This window comes from Protopterus annectens, chromosome 1.part2 (genome assembly GCF_019279795.1).
Source record: "Protopterus annectens isolate FY-2018-M chromosome 1.part2, PAN1.0, whole genome shotgun sequence".
Lineage (NCBI taxonomy): Eukaryota > Metazoa > Chordata > Ceratodontiformes > Protopteridae > Protopterus > Protopterus annectens.
In genome coordinates, this window is record NC_056727.1 from 812,418,797 (window position 1) to 812,434,453 (window position 15,657).

General features: G+C 39.8%; 1 protein-coding gene across 5 annotated transcripts in view; it reads right to left on the reverse strand.

Annotated features, from left to right (window-relative positions):
- LTBP1 (latent transforming growth factor beta binding protein 1) overlaps positions 1–15,657 on the reverse strand; it is a 2,555,437-nt gene that overhangs the window by 1,365,096 nt on the left and 1,174,684 nt on the right. For all 5 annotated transcript variants that reach the window (XM_044058988.1, XM_044058973.1, XM_044058980.1 and 2 more), the window contains one exon: positions 7,616–7,718. In XM_044058988.1, coding sequence (XP_043914923.1) covers positions 7,616–7,718 — 103 coding nt within the window. The remainder of the gene's footprint in view (positions 1–7,615; positions 7,719–15,657) is intronic.

Consider the following 15,657-nt stretch of genomic DNA (forward strand, 5'->3'; position numbering starts at 1 on the left):
GACGCTCTAGCTGAGAATCGAATGGGACAGCGTCTTGCTGTGAGGCGACAACGCTACTGCAGCACCACTACCGCGGTACATGCATTGGTTCAGTAATATCCATATTTATGGGGGCATGATAAAATGAAGTATTCAAGAGTATGGAGTAAAAATCATTCCAGTATGGCAGGTACAGATATGTGGGAAGAGACTAAACAAAAAATAATAGAGAAGTTGTGGATAGCAATTAATAAAGATCTGAAGGATTTTATCTGGGAGGTAAAGATGGCAAGAGTCAAGTGGGATAAGCTGATTCTTCCAATAGAACAAGGCGGATTGGGATTATGCAATTTGAAGAGGTATTTTAGAGCTAAAAAGTTAAGGCTCCTATTTATAGCACAACAGAAACATATAATTCAAAGTGGAAAGGGATGATGATGTAATGGGGGAAGCTCAAGAAACAAGGAGAGACTGGGATTTTGGTTGCAGATCTTTAAGGAGAAGAGCAATAATTATAGAGAATATTATATTCATAAAGTAGCAGAAAGTATTCTAAGAACTAAGCCAACACTGGAATGGAGAAAGGAGATTCTGTCGATATGAATGACTATAATTAGTGTTAAAGACAATAGGCAAGAGGGGGCTGGAATTTACTGGAGAAAACTGGCAAAAGAACTAAGGTACTGAGAGCAAACAACTTGAAAGGGAAAGGTAATAGAATGGGAAGACACCTAGAATGGACTGCATGTTAGAGACTGCCTTCCCTATCAAGGACTGATATCAGAGTATAGGCAAAGAGAAAGAAATATGGGGTCTTAAATGAAAGAACAGCACTGGCAGAGTTTTAGTAGAATATAGAGCAGAAGCTGCCATTAAAAACAAGAATAATTAGTACAGCATATCAAATATTGCATAACTATAAGAATCAATCAGAGGAGGTTAAAAAAGGATTGGGAAGAGAGACTGTGTAAGCAATTTTCAAAGAAACATTGGGGGGTTATATGAATGTCCCCCAAATATGGAACACAATCTAGAAGATTCAGGATTTTTGCATGGAAATGTGTACATAGATATTTTTATACCCCAAGTAGGCTCCAGAGAATTTTTCCTCAGGTAGGCAGGAAATGTTGGTTGAAGGTGTGACAGGGAAGAGAAAGGTAAATGGCAGTATACTTTCTGAGAGTGCAATGAGTTGGCAGGCTTTAAAGATTCCCTGCAGACTGCTCTGCCAGACATACTGGGTGAGCAAATTGGTGTAACTAGGGAAATGTTTTTTCTAAGCTATGATACAGAATCGGAATTGCCTAGACAAAGTAAGGCCTTGCTGAGTCTAATTATGGTGGCTGTCAAGAAAGCAATTACTAGAAAATGGAAGTCAAAGTCCAAACCAACTGCACTAGACGTGCTGAATAATGTAACAGAGATAAAGCAACTGGAATTGGGATCTTTAGAAAAGGGTAGGAGCAAATTACATAGAAAAAATGGGAATTTTGGGAACTACATAATGAACTAGCACCTCATCTAAGTGTCATGTTTAATCATAGCCTCACCTCAGGCTTTGTGCCCACTGAGTGGTGCACAGCTACAGTTATCCCACTCCACAAGGGGGGATCCACCTTGGATCCTGGGAACTACCACCCCATCAGTCTAACGAGCCTGATCTGCAAAGCCATGGAACGTATTATCATGGAACATATAAATAAAGACATTGGCAACCTTCAAACACTGGACCTCACCCAGTTTGGGTTCATGAAGGGCCGATATTGTCTCCTGAACCTGATTGACTTCTTCAAATCAGTCTCCAGAGCTGTGGACGAGGGTAAGGCAGTCCACACAGCCTATCTGGACCTTGCCAAGGCCTTCGACACCCTCCCCCACTCTGGAATCATAGATAAACTTACTAAGCTGGCCATTAATCCCTACATCAATCGATGGGTTACCAAATGGACAGAACCCACACTGTAAAAGTAGCCGATTCCAAATCCAGCTCCAGACAAGTGACAAGTGGAGTACCTCAGGGTTCAGTCCTGGGACCGCTCTTGTTTGGCATCTACCTCTCTGAAGTACAGGCCAACACTAAGGGACTCTGGCTAAACAAGTTCACAGATGACTACAAACTGGGAGCCATTATTGAATCCACAAATTATGTGGATATTCTACAAAAGGGCCTTACAGAAACAGATGCTTGGTGTCAGAGCCATGGGCTCAAGCTCAATGCCAAGAAATGTACAGTTATCCCCTTTGGGAAAAACATGCACCCATGAATTACCACATAGGTGGCAGTGCACTAAACACCAAAAGTGTGATAAAAGACTTACTGACACGAGTGGACAGTGGTATCACCTTCGATAACCACATCGTCACAACAGTCAGGAAATCCTTCTATGTGGCACACCTCATCACTAAGGGCTTTTTATCCAGAAAAAAGGAGGTCATTGTCCCACTGTACTCATCCGTCATTAGACCCATTATAGAATACAATGCCCGCTGAGTATGTACCTCTGAAGACATCTACAACAACTAAAAAGGGCGCAGAAATACCTCACTAAAAGAATTACAGGCCTAAGGCAGATGCCCTATGCTGACCTTCTAAAAAACCTCCAGTTACACTCTGTCACATATCGTCTACTCAGAGGTGATCTCTGCTTAACATACAAGGCCATGTCAAACCCAGAGCTGTTGGACATGCTACACTTAAAGAAATCCCAATCCATCAGAGCCACATGCTCCGGGGATCTAAACCTCGTCATCACAATGAACAAAACATGCTGGAGGGATAGGTTTCTGACCCAGAGACTCCCCAGACTCTGGACTAGACTGCCCATACATGTCAAGCAGAAAACCTCTTTGACCCTCTTCAAAAGGAACCTTGATGATTGGATGGGAGATAGGAAATTCACCCCGGGGATCACATCAGTCACCCTCCTAGACAGGGGTTCAGGGAAGTAAATATTGTGGGAAGAAATAGCCAGGGATTTGTTATGGCTAGGCTTGTATAGGCCCAAGAAACGATAGCCTAGTATGAACCTCTGAACACATATAGCAGAGAAATAAGGTTTAAAAGACTGTAGGACTTGAATGAGCTATGTTATGTTATGTTTGATGAAAATAGTTGGGTAGATTATAAGTGATGCATAATGTTTGCAATTGGGATTGTTAGTATGGTTTGTGATGTAAAATGCTTGCAACTGGGTTTATGTCAATATAGTTTGTTTTCATTTATATAAATGTATGATTACCTATATCATAAGTAATAACTTAATAAAAATGTTTCTTGTTTAAAAAAATGCTGTCAAATGCTTTGGGCAGATTCTACACACAGCAGGCAAAAAGCTTTCCAAGCATATGAGATTATGGCAGAAACAAAAGACAAACTACATGATGTTGTTGAAATACACAAACACTTTCAACACTGAAAGAGTGTAGAATCTGAAATGTACAAATTCAGAAATGGAAGAAAATGAGCCTGCTCATATGTATCACACTAAGCTAAAACCATGTTAATGGACTGTGAATTCACAGACACAGAAACAGAAATCATGATACAGATAATATAGACATCTCCCTCAGGTAGGATAAGACAAAAGTCATTATCAGAGTAGGTAGATGTGAATCTAGAGAAAATTCTACACTGGAGACGTCAGAAATGCAACTTAAAATAGTCAGTGATACATGGTATAAACAGTTAAAGATGAAAAACATAATAAGATAGAAGAAAAAGAAGCCAGACATGCATGTGTGACTACAGCAAGCAATGAAAGATGTAACTCACTCCCTCCAGCACAGCTCTTTTGAGAGTGCACCTTTAAGTCCCAGTGGGTGTGGTCTGAGCCTTTAAAAATGTAATCACCTTACAGTTCTAACAAATCTTTATTGACAGAGGTGATATATCAATACAATTGTGTTTGCCATCATGTATGCTTCAATATAAAATATTCTGATACCTTCTATGTAGTGTGGTTTTGGAATTATTAATGCTAATATGAACAAGCAATATTTGATACTTTTTGGTGCAACAGGAGGTAACTGCAGAAATGCCAGGCGGCACACTCAGCTGTAATGAGTTGAAGACTGTGTAAAGGAGAATTCATTGCTGGCCTGAAAGAAAACTAGACTATTCAGCAGTGGGGCTTATAACATCAATCTGCCTTTGTGCAGGTGCAAAGGCCCAGTAAACACATTCAGTGGGTGTTGACCCAAGGCTCCTTTTCTCCCTTTTATCCACTAACAGAAATCTAGCCTACAATGGGAAAAGAGAGAGAGAAAGAGATGGACAACAGGTTCAGCCCCCCAAAATCTTCAGAGTTTGCCAGGCATCCTCAAAAGTTAGGTCATCCTTGGGAAAAGAGTCAAGAAGAGAGATTCAGATACAGTATTCATGTCAGAAACAAAGGCTTCAAAAAGCTCAGACTCTACAGCCCTTGAAGAAACAGAAAGGGAAGTTATGGACTTAGATGACTGTCAAGGAGGGATGACACACACTTCTCCTGCTCAGGGCTAATGGTTGTGGAGAGGGGAGGCTGGTTGTGTGCTTAAGATGGAACTAAAACACTAATATAAGACAAATAACAAAAAAATGCTTGGGTGAAGACCCCAAAGGTACCAGGGAACTGTGGAGGTCTGCTGTCGCCAACTCAAAGGGATTGGAAGTGATGAGGCAATTCATGAGCGTTTTCATCTTCAGGGTTCCAACTAAGTGACTCTAAGGCCTAGTCAGACAGTAACTCGTTCTTAAACTTCAGGGCAGTACAAAAGGTACTGTTCACCAGCCACTGTTTTGCCCCAAAAGAGAGTTTAGAAAGGGTTGCCTTTTCATCATGCTTATCGTCAGCAGAAGAAAGGGGTTAGGATGCTGATTCTTCACATAAGGAAGACCCTGCTACAGTCATGCAAATCAATGCTGTTGCAGTGTACTAATCTGATGGACATGTAAGCTGCAACCCTAATGCTGCTTTATGGTCCCCTGCCTCACTCTTTTCTGGCTCTTCTCTGGGTTGTCAAGAAAAAATCTTCCAGCCACATTCTACACCAAAACCCTTCTGTTACTGTGTACAAGGAAAGTCACATTACTGTTCAAGGCAAAATAACGTGTTCCAGTAGTAGCCCTGATGTAAACCTAATGACTGCAAAAGCACAACGAAGACTCAGCTTAGAACGGTACACATGGGTTAGTTCATTGAGAAACACTTGGATGACATCTGAGCAGTCAGAGCGACTAGAAAAGACTGCAATTCTGGGGTTAACAAAGTCGGTTATACCACTGCTGGTGTATACTGTGTACCACATGGCAGCGAGCACTGGAAGCACAAACCATAAAGCAACTAGCTGTTGAGAAGGCCTTTGGCAATATGAAACCAACTGATGCCCACACGGAGAGTCCCTCCTGGTAATATATTGGCAGGCACCAAGTTGGTAACACTGGAGATGATATATTAGACAACATATTCTGGCAGCTGGCACAGGCTGTTTGCTGTAGTTCCTGAGATACAGGGTTTGATTCTCTAAGCCCTCATTTGCTTAAGTCACTGAAGAAATCACTTAATCAGACATTGCTCCCAGGTTACCCCTAAAAAGAGACTGTGTGTCCAGTGGATCTACCTGATTAATAAATTGGTACTATTATTGTTATTATTATTATTATTATTAATATTGTGTCTTTCGGCTTTTCCCAGTTAGGGGTCGCCAAAGCGGAACTCCGGTCCACTAATGATTGGCAGTTGATTTTTACGTACTGGCTTGCCAGGCCTGAATCACAACCTTCAACGAAGGTACGCCCATTCATGCATGTCTCCACACAGAAGACGCTCTAGCTGAGAATCGAACCGGACAGCATCTTACTGTGAGGCGGCAACGCTAATATTATTACTATAATTCTTATTCCCTTGGAGTGAGTTTACATATACAATAAACTCTCAACAGAGGCAGTGTCACTGATAACTTTGTAGATAATGCAATGCATACATTCAAAGCATGTCCCTTAGTGAATGTGGCTAGGAATAAGGACAGATGGCAAGGTGACTGGGGATGAAGTACAGAAAGGGGTTTAGTGACTGTAACGAATAAGTCAAAATCACCAATTGGGATCTTAGGTGGACTAATGTAGAAAAAAAATACACAGTTTCTAAATGCAGACTGAAGCTGTGCTCAGGACAGGTGACAGGGTAACAATTTCCCCTGCATAACAGGATATTTAGACAGGAACCCCATAACTACAGGTCAATCCATCTTTTCTCAATCTACGGCAAGCATACACAAAGAAATGTGTAGGCAAATTAGGGGAAGTCCAGACAGGCAACAGTATGACTTTCCTCATCAAATGACCTGTCAGTCCATCCTTGTTAAGTTCTGTAGCTGCAGCACTGCTGAAGTAGGACAACAGGAACTTAACAGGTATGTGAACTTCAGCCAGGTCTCTAACACTGGGTCTTACATATCTAATCAGGGGGACATGGTTTTAGTGGGTTACTTTTGGACAAAGATGGATCATTGAGATGAAGTCTGCAGATATGCAAAGGTGTCCAGTGTGTATTCTAGGGACTCAGAGTTGCTATACTAACCACGGGAGATTCGGATTGTCTTGCTCCCTGTATAAGGGTGGAAGCGAAGTTAGGGGTCGCCACAGTGGAACTCCGGTCCGCTAATGATTGGCAGTAGATTTTTACTTACCGAGTTGCCAGCCCTGATGCACAACCTTCAACGAAGGTACGCCCATTCATGCATGTCTCCACACAGAAGACGCTTTAGCTGAGAATCGAACAGGATGCCATCTTACTGTGAGGCGACAACACTACTGCAACACCACCACCACTCACTTAATTTAGTATGTCCTTACACATAATATATACATATATACTCTTTGTAATCTGCAATCAGTCTACCTAGAGAACTGTTTGAAACCAAATGTGTAGTACAGCTAGCAAGAATACAATCATTCAATTAGTTTTCAGACATGCCAAACAATATATGTACATTTTAGCAAATCACCATCAAAGAATGAATTTCTGAAAACAATGTAATTTTTTGTTTATTTCACTTACTCAGCTGCTGTTAAACTTGTGATGGTGAGGATTCTAAATGTGCTGCATTCATTTACTTTTACTGTAAATAGCAGCTGCACTGTATGTCATAGTTTGACCAGCAGCTACTTCGATAAGTTTTGTGAAGACTGGGCACATTCTTCTCTACTTATTTCCTGAAGATTCGTCTGATAGATCTGAATCACAGCATAAAGTCATCAAACTCTTACTGTATCCACATTATGGAAAACCTTCCAAAACTATATGCAGCAAGATGCCTCATCAGGCACATACTACCCTTCTCTGTTATGTCTCTATTATGTCTGAAGTTGTTTACGCAAGAAAGGATCAAAACTAACTGGAAACAGCTAACTGACTCAGTCATTTAAACTGCACATGGCATGTCTGAAAGTATATAATGCCAACCTATTCTTGGAAATAAAAAAAATGTAATATTGTGACACTTGACACCATAGAAACTCTGTGTGGGCCAGAAAACATTGCCACACTTGATACTAAAAGAAAAGAGTTTCAGTAAAATGCATACTGCTGAGGAAGGCTGAGCTCAGAATTAAACAGTATATCAACGCCACTTGACAAAGTTAAGATGGTTAACTTACATGATTTCTTGGGGCATTTCTGACATTTGTGGTAGCCCCAGGAAGTGCCCATAGTTCCACAGCAATCTTCTTGTTTTGACAGCCCTGGCAGCGCTTTGCCACACTGAAATAATAAAACAAATACACTGATCTGATGTTCACTGAGAACCGTTCAGGTGTTATAAATGAGGCATAGCATGTTAACAGCATTTGCCATTTGTAGTCACAAAAAGTACAGATCTCATTCACACAAAGTATAGATCAGAATTTGAGTATGACGTTGCATGACAGTTCAGTTATTTATCATAATGTGACACAGACTGTTAATGCCATTTACCATTTACATGCCCAGAAAGCTACAGACCAGAATCTGGGTACATCACTGTAGGAAATAATGCAATCAATGTGCAATGCACAGTGTACAGAACACTATCCATTTCTAGTAAATCTAGGGGGAGACAGAACCTCTTGGTTCTACTGAACACTCTTACATTCCAAAAGTCATAACATATGTTCATTTGTCTATATGGGTAATGATGTACTAAAATTATTTTTAATTGCTTTACAAGGGCATTGTATATGTAACCTTCTGTGCAGACATGAAAAGATGTTTTTTAACTCAAATATCCTGTACAGTTGTATACCTATGTCACTGTTTAAAATGTGATGATTTAATAAAGATGTTTTAAAAATCCTCTACAGCTGAAAGCAGCAAGTTTTTAAAATAAACCACACTTCAGGACTGCTTTCGCTTGGGGGCTTAGAGGATGGGTTTGTCTGTACCAGTAACCCTTCTCTGGAGGGTCTCCTTTAAACCTTGATATTACAGTGCTTCCCTTTTATATGCTTAGTGAATATTTCTCAAGAAGCCTTTGGTTTATTAGTGTGCTCAGTGGTTTGCACATGGAGAAAACTGGATGATATTCTATCATGGAAGTTTTAGCGTGACAAGAGGTGCTGACTGCAGAGAATGGAGATAGATTTGGTTCCTGCTTTTGGATGTCAGGAGAAGAAACCCTTATGTATTTATTTTGGTGACTTAAATCAGTTTATCCACCTGCTGCCTGATGATGACCCTTCTTAGTCTGCAGGTGTCAGTTTCACTAGCCATTTATCCTACTCCCAGAATGGGGTTGACAGCCCCTCCCTAGCAGATTGGCACATGCTATTTTCATTGAACGAGGGTGAAAAGGTGATCAGAGCCTCCTAGTACAGCACCATCCATGCCATCTACAGAGGTTTTTGCTATCCCTTAACATTCCTAAGAGATTAGATGTGCAGTGAGTTGTTTCAAACCTGTATAAGATGCTCTTATGCATGCACAGCACAAACATCTGCTAGACTCATTTATAAAAGTTTACAGTTTTGCATCTATTACACTGCTCAATGATGCCCACCAAAACAGTGGTACATCCACAGATGATCCTTCTCCTTTCAACTGAGGTAGGTAAGCTTACGTCAGGCTACTTCAGCCTATTACAGGTCACTAACCAAGTCTAGCTCATCAGTGTCACTGGTAGATGCCCTGTATCTGTGCTCTCAAGTTTGGATAGCAGAGAAACATTTAATGATTTTGCTACCTATGGGGATGAAATCATCACAAAATGTCTGGTATGCTTGCATGTTATCATAAGTTTACAAGACATTGGCTATTTTCGAATTATTTTAGAATGCATTGGCTATTTTCCAGTTATTTTCAATAAGTAATTTACTGATCTCATTCTAGAAGCACTTAGTATCTTACAGGGTGAGGACTTGGGCTTCCACAGTGATTGTCCGTCTTACTGATATTGTAGTACATGTATTTCACTGTACAACCACTGGGGGCACTATGCCAATCCACTCAGTTTATAACTCCTCCATGTTTTGTGTCACTTGTTTATAACAGCTTTGATATATGGTCAAATCAATGATGGTGACTTATGTTTAGCAAACAGTTTTCTTTGATGGGAAAAGTTGTTAAGTTAGGCCATGGAGATGTCATTTCAATACCTGAGTGTTTCATCTGTGTTTTGTACACATCTAGTATTACCGAGTCTGTACTGATCAAGTAACTGCCCTTAGCACTCGAATAATTGTTTCAGTCTTTATGCTTTGATTAGATTAGTTGTCAGTACCTTTAGGGGGGAAGGCTAGCGAGGGTGTCTGACATCATGACAGCAGTTCTAAAATAATCTGAGCCTCCGCTGAAAATGGGCACTTTCAGGCCCATTCGGGCTTTCTCAATAAACAAATGTCAAATAAATAAATAAATACAGATGTTTAGTTAGTAGCCAAATTCTTACATTAGGATACCACAGTTTTGACTTTTCTTGTTGAAAGATTTTTTTATTTTATTTATTTATTTATTTACATTTATTGATCGGGAGTGTCCGACTGGACATAGGTCCATTTTCAGCGGAGGCCCGGAGAGAAAAGCTCCACAGTTAAAATATACAGACAGTAGTTACATTGGATTTACATAGCAATTAACAATTTGATCAATATAGCAATTAACAATTACATAGTTACATATGAAGAACATAGCACATCAGTAGACAACTAGAATCTTTATCATCTGCAAAGTACATAACAGACCTTAACAACTGTTACAATAAGAAGTTCCTGCTGTATAATGAGTAGTTAGGCTTATGAGCATCCGAGCTTACTATAATTAAGGTAGTTAGTGGGGTGGAAAGAAAAGTAGTGGGTCAATGGGGTGGGTGATATTAGAGGGGGAATTGCAAAGGCCCATATTTTTGGGAGATCACCATCCTTCCAATAAATGCAATTTAGAATAAACAAATGCATAAAGCCAGAACCTGTTCTGCTCTAACAGAACGGTCAAGTTGTGAGTTACGATAAGCAGAGGAGGCCTTTAGATGCTTTCTTTCTACCCCACATTTAGGAAGGATAGGAGTACTTTTCTTCCTAGAAGGTCAGGTGGTCAGCAGTGACCAAACAAGACTCCATATATCCCAATATATGTTACATTTCAAACCATACTGTACATTTTACTTTATTGCTAGACCCTTGGCAATAATCAATGGGGATTAATTCTGGCTCATCAGAATTTCTTCCTAAGAGCAAGAAGTCTCCCTTAAGGTTGCAAAAAACACTACAGGAAGACACAGGGTTCTTTACTGTAACTGACTATGAAGATAGTCACTGAGTGCTACACGGTTTCACTTTTTGTTATTATAAATTCTAGCTTTCCTCTAATTATTTGCTTGCCTGATAATTAAATCACTTTGTTTTAACACTGTTTTCACATATATGCCAAGATGTACACATGCTTACAAACGTTTGTCATACAAATATATATGTTACTTTAGCCTAATGTGTGCATTGTTATTTTTCTCTTTTTCACTGGAGCTTTTCTTAGTGACTTCTGCTGAAGAATGGTTTTCCAGCTAGATGGACTTTCCCAATAAGAAAAGCAGTAATAAATCAAAATAAATGATGTACTTCATCAAGATGGCCAAACCATCTATTTTTTACTTAATTCTTTCTACTCAACCCACTCCAACCTGTGCTTTCAGCTGCTTAAGTCTTTTTGTGTATCTGGAGTGCTGATACTGTTAGCCAAGATTCATATTTTCCATATCATAAGAATAAAGGTGATTTATGTTACTGGGATACAGCCTCTCCCAACTAACTTACTATGTAGTGCAAAACAAATTAAAACTTTTTTCATGTTTTCACATAGACAAGTCCTATTGGATATCAATATTGTTTATATGTCTCACTGACCAATCATCACACAGAATTGCTGACTCTCTGCACACACATGTAATCACTGAGTATAAACAGAAAAAAAATAATTAAATACTGTCACCACTGGGTTGTTTTGAATACTGCCTTGCAAGTGTATCACTAGCAGCACTGGAATGCAGGCTGCTATGTTTTTTGTACATTCTCTCTCTGAAATATCTTACATTACACTATTATAGGGATGAATATGCTGTAAGGAAAAGCAGCTAGAAACAAACTGAACTTGTCAGCATGCCAATCTTGATGACATAGAAACCGTGACCCACCTCCATTTATGAAAGTGGCTAATTAGTTAGCTCAATATGGTCAATTAACCAATCAGATCCAGGAGCCTTCTGGCATACTACACCATGCTGCATTACATGAAGTACTGGGTTTTCTATAGTTATGCATGCTTTTGACTGGTCAGCTCTACTTGCTGAGCATATTATTAGACAGCAAATTCAATGTGAATTCAGGTTAGAGCCCAAGTCATTTTTTTCATACTTTGTTATACTTTCTCTGGTTTTGCAGCAAGCAGCTAGCAAAGCAAGTCATAAACTATGTCCACTTTGCAAGCTACAGCCGAGCTGCTTATATAATCATCATCATCATCATCATCCACCCCTTTTTTCCATTTTTTACATGGGGTCGGGGGGTTGTGTCAACTGTTGCCATCTCTCACAATTTGATGCCTCTCTCCTACCTTCTTCAACAGTCATACCTGACTGTCTCAGATCTTTTCTCACACAATACATCATTCTCTTTGATGGATGCCCTTGTTTTCTCTTACCTTCTTCCTGTCTGTCCCAAATCATCTACACCAGATTGTCTTCTGCTTTTCTGCACATGTGCCAAAACCACCGTAATCTTTTCTCACTGACCTTCTCTTCAACCGGAGCTGCTCTGGCTTCTGCTCTGATGTCCTCATGTCTTTGTCTGTCCCACAGTGTACATCCTACCATGTGTCTCAGGCAGTTCAATCTCCATCACCTGTAGCTTCCTCAGCTCTTCTGTCTTTACTCCCAGATTTCTGTACCATACAGTAGTACTGGTTGCACCACCGTTTTGTACATCTTGTTTTTCAGGTTCATTGGCATTCTTCTGTCATATCCTACAGCAGCCCCTCTAATTTTAGCTTTGACCTCCTCATTCAGACTTCCCTTCTTGAAGCTGTTAATATGTTCCACTATTTCCCCTCTATCTCTGTTCTTAGTTTCTTCTGATTTCCCCTCTTTGCTTGCATTACAGCTGTCTTATTTGTACTCAGTTTCATCATATACACCTTCAGTTTTACATTCAACTCCCCATATCCTTTGCTGAAGTTCTTGCTCAGAGTCTGCCTGTAATTCCAGATCATCTGCATACAGGAACTTTCCTGATCTGTCCCCTCTGACCTGTTTTCTAATGCACTCCATCACCAGTATGAACAGCAGTGGGCTCAGAGATGAACCCTGATGCACACCCACTTCAACTAGGAACCCCTCTGTCAGACTGAACACTGTTCATAGTAGAGCCATTGGGTCCTTATACATAGTCTACACTAATTCTATGAATGTTTCTGGGACTTCAAACCACTTCAGGACTTCCCAAATCAGCTTTCTTGAAACCTTGACATATGCTTTCTCCAAGTCTAAGCATGCCCAGTTGGGACTTTCCCCATCTCTAACTTCTTCTCAAGCTGCAAACTGTTGTCAAACACTGCTAAAATAACTAGGTAATGTGGCCGTGTAAGACTGCAGCAACTAGTTACTTCTTATTGCTTGATAAGTTTGTGACTGTTGAGTTCAGCCATATAACTTTAATGCCCACATGACAATGCAGTATGCATTTGTAATTACATATGTTGAATACATTGAATGAATATCCGTAACAAAACTATTATATAGGATTCTGTATGCTTAATTACCTAAAACACAATATAACTACAGTATTGTTTGTATTCTGCATAAAAATACAGCTCTTATATGTACAATAAAAAACTAAATTACTCACAATATCCACAAGCAGAGTAATAGTGGGGTATTATACATATCTGTGGCCAGGAATGTAAAATGGAGTAGACATTACAAATGAAGGCTGGGACTTGATGAACAATGTGCAGTTGAAGCTTCAGTGCCTTTGTTGCACAAAATAAAGTTGGACTGGGCTGTAAATGTTTGTTCCATTTTATTTTTTAATATTTTGCCTGTAAGGGCATCCCAGTGAAGCCCTGATTTGAAAGTGTCCATACGTCATTACAAGTTTAGATATTCTCTTATGACACACCAGAAAAATAAGATGATTCATCTTTCTGTGGCATTTATTTTCTTTGCCTCTTTGTATAGTCTGTAATTAATGATTCATTTTTCATACACTGTTAATTATGTTTGTTTTGGCTTGGACATATACAAGTTCTCATGGCTACATCTTTGTACTGGCTGCAGAAAATATAATATTTGGAAAGAAATTTCTAGAAAAATGTTGGATCATCTATTTGGTATTTCATCACAAAGATCACATGTTTACTCTTCCTAAAACACGTACAACTGGATCAGGCAGAGAATGGCATATTGTATCATCCAGATGGACTCTTACTGAAGCCCTTGTCTGCATTTTCATGATTTCTGTCTTAAACATCTGCTATCATGATTAGAGCTTTCACCAAGTATACAACTGAGTTCCTTAACTTGATGAAGGACTTGTAATGAGAGGATGGTGGTAGGACTTGTAATGACAGGATGAGTGGTAAGAATTGTAATGAGAGGATGGGTGGTAGGATCTGTAATGACAGGATGGGTGGTATGACTTGAGAGCATAGTTGGGAGGACTTGTAAAGAGGGGATGGGCAACAGGACTTGAGAGGATGGGTGATAGGACTTATAATGAGGATGTGGGTGGTAGGACCTGAGAGGATGGGTGGAAATACTTGTAATGAGAGGATGGGTGGTAGGACCTGTAATGAAGGGATGGGTGGTAGGACCTGTAATGAGAGGATGGGTGCTAGGAATTGTAAAGAGGGGATGGGTGCTAGGAATTGTAAAGAGGGGATGGGTGGTAGGACTTGTAAAGAGGGGATGGGTGAAAGGACTTGAAAGGATGGGTGGTGGGACTTGTAAAGAGGGGATGTGCGGTAGGACTTGAGAAGATGGGTGGTAGGACTTGTAATGAGGGGTTGGGTGGTAGGACTTGTAATTACATGATGGATGGTAGAACGTTTAACAAGAGGATGGGTGATAAGAACTGTAATGAGAGGATAGGTGGTAGGACTTGTCATGAAGGGATGGTTGGTATGACTTGCAATGAGCGGATGGATGGTAGGACTTGTAATGAAGGAATGAGTGGTAGGACTTGTAATGAGTGGATGTGTGGTAGGACTTGAGAGGATGAGTGGTAGGAATTGTAATGAGAGGATGGGTAGTAAGAATTGTAATGAGAAGATAGATGGTAGGACTTGTAATGAGGGGATGGTTAGTAGGACTTGTAATGAGAGGATGGGTGGTAGGACTGGTAATGACAGGGTGAATGGTAAGATTTGTAATGAGAGGATAGTTGGTAGGACTTGTAATGAGGGGATGGATGGTAGGACATGTTATAAACATTGTCTCTTAAATGAACCTATGGATCAGGCCCTGGGGAAACCTTGGCAGGAACTACTTGCTTATTTATTTATTTGTTTATTTGTTAAACTTGATAGAAATCACTGTCCAGCTAGGCCTGGATAATTTTGCTGGCCTAGAGAGTAAAGCTCTAATAATTGACCAACATTAAAATACAAATAATATAAAGTAAGTTTATTCATTGTAGGCATAGCAAATGAAGATGGGAATGAAAGCAATTGCTCGAACAGCATTAACAGAATTTAGCAGTACATGACATAAAACATGCATAAGAATAAAATATACACACCAAACACATTGCCAATCAGGATACCAACCAAGAATGGACAGATAAAAATGTGACAAGGTAGTGTAAGAAGTGAACAGTAATGAGCATCTATGCATGCACATGGGTGATGAATGTGCAGCTGTTTTGAATGTATCACTTTGAATTTATTTTGATTTTTTTTATTTAGTCTGCAGATACTTGCATCTGGGCTGAGCCTGAAAAATGTGCTCCTGACATTAGTGTCTTATCTGGTTAACACTATAAATACATACGTAAGTAATGTAAGGTGAACATAGCAACAACAGTGGAGGTTGGGCAGAGAAAAGTAAATGGCCAAGTTTAGAATGAGTGTTTTAGAAGGTCCAGTGTATTTTTGAAGACTATATTATCAACAGACAGACTCTGCTTTTCAAGAAGTTTAGTGCAGGAAATATTGCACAGGCAAGAAAAACAAGCCAGAAAAT